A 6,084-nucleotide genomic window follows, 5' to 3' on the forward strand; every position below is an offset into this window, starting at 1 on the left:
CACAGCCCTCCTGTCCACAGTGGGCACTGTCTCCCTCTGCATGTGGATGCTATAGCCAACAATCGGACCATGGAGTACCTCTGGTTGGACTTTTAAAATGGAAGAGTGAGTGCCATTTTTCTAATTGGTCTTACTTCTCCCCAAAGCCTTGGAGATGGCTCCTCCATCAAACCTCCTTTTCTCTTGCTCTCCCAGCAGACCCATTTTCTACGTAACACACAAAACAACAAAAATTTCTAGTCTTACATTCTATTGTTTTTAATCATAGAGAACTTTTTTCCTTACTACTAAATGATAGTATAATGTCTCATATGCTTGTTCACGTATACAAGCTACTATGAAAACTGTGGCATGCCTCACCGGGGAGGCTTGTCCTCAAAACTTTTCATCTTCTCTACCTTCAGAAACATTGATTATTATAAACAGCAATACACATTCCTTTGTAGCTCACCCTATTTACCCCCACTTAGTTAAACTTCTCCAGGAGCAGGTACATTTTTCTAGTTTAGCACCAGCGCCTTGTAGAATGACTCTCTGCCACCCCCAACCTGATTGAGGGTATTATTCCCATGAAAATCCCCTCTTTCAAGCTCATTCCGAAACAACTCTCCAGAAGCACTCTCTAAACCTTCACAATTCTTTATTTCATTACATTTCTATGTGGAATGAACAGTGCATTCAAAAATTGGGCTCTATATCATCAGCTGTGCAATCTTGAGCAAGTCACATAACTATTTCCCCATCTAAAAAAGCAGATAAGGAGACTTATATTTAATAAGACTTGTAAAAATGCGACATACACTATGGACTACAGATTTAATTTCTCTTCTGAGAGGCAAAAGGGAGTAGTCAAATTAACATGATGAAAAAGTAAATCCTAACAGGATAAGGTTTCTACCATATATTTTTGTTTGTTTTTGAAAACAGGGAACATCTTCCTTTGCAAAGGGAAACCCCTGTCATGCAGTAGACAAAGAGTCTTCACATTATATATGATGATATATTCTGCAGCCAAAAATATCTTTGTGCAATTTTTAATCACAATCACAATTCACAGATACATAGACAGGTTGGTAACAATTTCAATGCTATTTAGGACAAAATATAAGTTATCAATACAATAAACAGAGACATTAGTCACTGGTGGGGATTGAGAAAGGTGGACACAAATTGTAGCTGTTAAATTCTCAACCATCCTCAATAATAAAAGAAACTTGGTTCAATAAAGTATTCAATTACTATACACATGCATACTGAAAATCTAGAATAAGAACCATTAAAAAAAGAACCCTGAAAAATTCTACAAATTTTTACATGTCCATAATTTTTGACATTCTTTCTGTGTTTTATAAAATGGAAACAGGAGAGGGCTCTGTGTAATGAAACCAAGAAAGGTAATAACTGGGCAGACAGCATACCACTCCATGGCTTACCTTGGATAGGAAAGACACACAAGAAATGTAGTAGGTAGTGTTAACCTTACATGGCCAGCTGTCTCCAATCAGTATGGGTTATTTAGGGCTGAAAATGACCCTTCAGTCTAAAAATTGGCCCACGGAGTTACATCATGTGGAAAGAGAAAAAAAGACTTCAGAGCAGAAATCCTGCCAAGAAGACTTTAAAAAGAGAATTTAAAAAAAAGGATAGGAAGAACAGGATAAAGTAGGATGAGAAGAAAACAACACACAAAAAAAGAAGAAAGAATGAGTGGTGCAGCTCAGGTTGTAATTCTCTTCAGGGTTTTCTGCAGAGCAATTCTGACATCCTTGTTCCTTAGGCTATAAATAAGAGGGTTCAGCATGGGCACCACATTGGTGTAAAACACTGAGAAAAATTTTCCCTTCCCCACAGAACCAGCAGAAGATGGCTTGACATAAGCGAGCAGCCCAAATCCATAAAACAGACCAACTGTTATTATGTGAGAGCTACACGTGCTAAAGGCTTTGGACCAACCTTGAGCTGACTGGATGTGAAGGATATTGAAAAGAATCAAGGCATAAGAAATAAAGATAATAAGGCTAGACACTATGATAACTGTGCCCACAATAACAGAAACCACAAGTTCATTGACATAGGTGCTACTGCAGGACAGCTGAAGGAGGGGGAAGATGTCACACATATAATGGTTGATGATGTTGGAACCACAAAACATAAGCCCCATCATACACCCTGTGTGGACCACGGCACCAGCAAGACCCAGCACATATGAACCAGACATCAGCAAAGAACACACCTGAGGGGACATAGCAATTGGGTACAGCAACGGCTTACAGATGGCCACATAGCGATCGTAGGCCATGGCTGTCAATACATAGCACTCAGAGCTGACAAAAAAGCAGAAGAAAAATAACTGAGTCATGCATCCTGTAAAAGAGATGATGTTCCTCTCTAAAATAAAGCTCAATAGCATTCTGGGGGTAAAAACAGATGAATAACAGAGATCAATAAAGGACAGATTGAAGAGGAAAAAGTACATAGGGGTGTGAAGGTGTGAATTCAGACAAATTAAATTCATTAAGCACAAACTGCCCATCACGGTAACCACGTAGTTCACCAAAAACAGGAAAAACAGGGGCAGTTGGAGTTCAGGTTGGTCTGTCAATCCCACAAGGATAAATTCAGTCACAGAGGAGTCATTTCCCATGGTCATTCACTGCATAGCTGTGATCTGTACAGGAATGAGAGTCAAAAGTGACATTAACAAGGACCTTCCCTCTTTGCCTCCAGAGGGATAGATGGATCTGCTCAATTATAAGCTCATAATAGTCTAATGGCACATGGTGAGGCATCCAAAAAACAAGACATGATTATTCTTAATGATTCCTCACTTTCTCCTTTATTCTTACTCATGTTGTTTTTCTTACTCCAGAAAGAATGCTGGCAGATTCCCAGTATCTCTGCACAGCATATCCTCCCTTCTCCCCACTCTCCATTATGGATGATTGCTAAAAAGAGAAATGAATAGATGGGGTTCCCCAGAAACCTTGATTTAAGCAGTTTGGGTTTGAAAGGAAATTAAGGCAAAATGATTCAACATTCACCTTCTTTTTCCTGGATGCTCCACTGCCACTGAACCTTAAAGCTCTTTCTGCCCTGCAGCGTTGAGTAAGTCAAAGTTTCTGACAATGAAGGAAGCAATAGCCATCAGCATGGTCCTCGGTCTTTGACATGCTAAAAGAAGTATGCTAGAGAACAGGCCATAATTTCTATTTGAGAATTTACACAGAAGGTCCTTTTCACTTTCAAGGAAGAAAATAATCTTATATGAGCTCCAAAACAATCAGCTGACTCAAATGAGAATCTATTCCATCCCCTGTAGTTGAGGGAAAATTGATGGGAAGCACAGGAAATTATTCTCTCTCATGATTTCCTTTCAAGTTAAATAAGCCCACTGAGAATAGAAATTACTGAGTTTGTGTTTCCATCCTCTGTCATAGTCCCAACACTGGACCCTTTGAGACACAATGTTCTACTCAGTTTATGATTTTACAATGAGAATTCGTAATACCCAATACGGAAGAATGAATGCCCCACTATTCATTTTCTTCATCATCTCCTAGAATCAATGCACAAATCTAATAAAGGAAGTTCTGGAGCATTATAACTTGCCTCTTATAGTTGTAGAGCCTCTGGGATTGTATTAGTGAAATAGTAAATCAAAGCTTTGGCACTACACATACTTGTGGATTTCACATCTGCAAAGATGTGCTGCAAAAAAAAAATGGGCAAGAGAGTGTGGGTGGGCCCCTCCAGTGATACTGAATTTACATTTAGACATTAAATTCCTTAATAGTGAGATTGTAGACAATCATATAATCTCTATAATCCTTGAATATTTTATATACCTAAAACTAAGTTTATCTATAAAATGAGGCTAGCAAAAGAGCTATCTTATAGAGATAATTTGGGGATCAACTAGGTTAAGTCACACAAATCATCTGGAACATGCATGACATATAATAAGAGCCTGAGAAGTTTGAGTATTGTTCCCCCTGCTCCTAATCCATATCCCTTATATCAGGGTTTCTCAACTTGGCAATAATGACATTTTGGATAAGTCTTTTTTGTGAGGTGGTCCTGTGTTTTATAACATAGATCACGTGCTAGTCCACAAAACAAAATCTCAACACATGTTAGAGCATGGAACTTACAGTAAGCATTTTTCTAATCATGATAATATCCAACTAGAAGTCATTTACAAAAAGAAAAATGAAAAAAGCATAAACAATTGGACACTAAACAAAACACTACTAGAAAAGTAATTGGTCAATGAATAAATCAAAGTAAATCACAAAGTACCACCAAACAAATGAATATGGAAACACAACAGTCCACAAAACAAGGGTTGTAGCAAAAGCAGTGCTAAAAGGGATGTTTATAGTGATGTAAGCCTTCCTCAAGAAATTAAAAAAAAAATCTCAAATAAACAACTTAGCCTACCACCTAAAAGACTTAGAAAAGGAGAAAAAAAAGAGTCCAAAGTTGGCATCAAGAAGGAAATTAAATTCAGAGAGAAAGTAAGTAAAATAGAGATAGAAAATATAATAGAAAAGATCAAGGGGAAAAAAGAGCTGTTTTTTGAAAATATAAACACAAATGATAAACCATTAGCCAGTCTCACCAAAAAGAATATATCAAAAATTCAAATACATAAATATGAAAAGAAAGAAGAGAAATAACAACTGATACCATGGAGATATTAAAAAAAAATCCTAAGAGGATATTATGAACAGTTATATGGCAACAAACCAGACAACCTAAAAGAAATGCACTAATTTCTGGAAACAAATCCTGCCAAGACAGAGTCAAGAACAAACAGATACTCTGAAATGACTAATCACTAGTGATGAAATTGATTTGTAATAAAAAAAAATCTTCCAGCAAAAAAAAAAAATCCAGTACTTAAGAGCTTTCAGAGGAATTCTACCAAAAATATGAAGAACTAATACCTATCCTTCTCAAACTATCACAAAAATTGAAGAGGAGGGAACATTCCTAAACTCACTATACAAGGCCACCATTACCCTGACACCAAAATCAGGGAAAGATGTTACAAAAAAGGAAAGTTACAGGCCAATATCTCTGATGAATATAGATGGAAAAATCTTCAACAAAATATTAGAAAATTGAATCCAACAATATAGAAAATGATTATGTACCATAATCAATTTGGATTTATTCAATAGTCACAAGGATGGCTCAACATTCACAACTCAATCAATGTGATAAAACACATTAACAAAAAAAAAAGAAAGAATAAAATCTATATAGTCATCTCAATAGACACAAAAAGTATTTGACAAAATTCAACATCCTGTCTTGATAAAAAAATACTCAGTAAAGTGGGTATATAAGGAACATAACTCAATCTAATAAAAGCCACTTAGAACAAATCCATATCTAAAATCATACTTAGTGGTGAAAAGCTGAAAGCCTTTCCTCTAAAATCAGGAACAAGACAAGGATGCCCACTCTTGCAACTTCTATATAACATAAGATTGGAAGTCCTAGCCACAGCAATCAGACAGGAAAAAGAAATAAAAAATGTCCAAATTGGAAGAAGAGAAGTAAAATTGTCATTATTTGCAGATGACATATAATTTATATAGAAAATTGTAGGAGCTCCTATTGTAGCTCAGCAGGTTACAAACCCAAATAACATCCAAGCAGATGTGGGCTCAATCCCTGGCCTTGCTCAGTTAGTTAAGGATCTGGGGTTAGCATGAGCTGTGGTGTAAGTCTCAGTCACTACTCAGACTCTGTGTTGCATAGTCTGGCAGCTTCAGCTCCAATTCGACCCCAGCCTAGGAACTTCCATAGGTTGCAGGTGCAGCCCTAAAAAGGGAAAAAAGAAAAAAAAAAAACCTAAAGTCTCCATGCCAAAGCTATTAGAACCAATAAATGAATTCAGCAATGCTGAAGAATATAAGAGTAATATACAGAAATCAGTTGTGTTCCCATACACTAATAATGAAGTATCAGAAAAAGAAAGTAAAAAACAAATCCATTTAAAATGGCTTCAAAAGGAATAAAATACTTAGGAATAAACTTAACCAAGGAGGTGAAACATATATAATGTAGAAA

At 36.5% G+C, this 6,084-nt stretch overlaps 1 protein-coding gene across 1 annotated transcript; it reads right to left on the reverse strand.

Annotated features, from left to right (window-relative positions):
• LOC110262289 (olfactory receptor 143-like) lies at positions 1,059-2,917 on the reverse strand. Its single transcript, XM_021102696.1, has one exon. It carries the CDS (start codon positions 2,648-2,650, stop codon positions 1,718-1,720), a length of 933 nt encoding a protein of 310 aa, XP_020958355.1. The 5' UTR covers positions 2,651-2,917; the 3' UTR covers positions 1,059-1,717.

The sequence above is a fragment of the Sus scrofa genome, chromosome 9 (genome assembly GCF_000003025.6).
Source record: "Sus scrofa isolate TJ Tabasco breed Duroc chromosome 9, Sscrofa11.1, whole genome shotgun sequence".
NCBI lineage: Eukaryota > Metazoa > Chordata > Mammalia > Artiodactyla > Suidae > Sus > Sus scrofa.

Excerpts from the sequence above, each read along its gene's own strand:
- LOC110262289 (XM_021102696.1), bottom strand. The coding sequence starts at position 2,650 with ATGACCATGGGAAATGACTCCTCTGTGACTGAATTTATCCTTGTGGGA.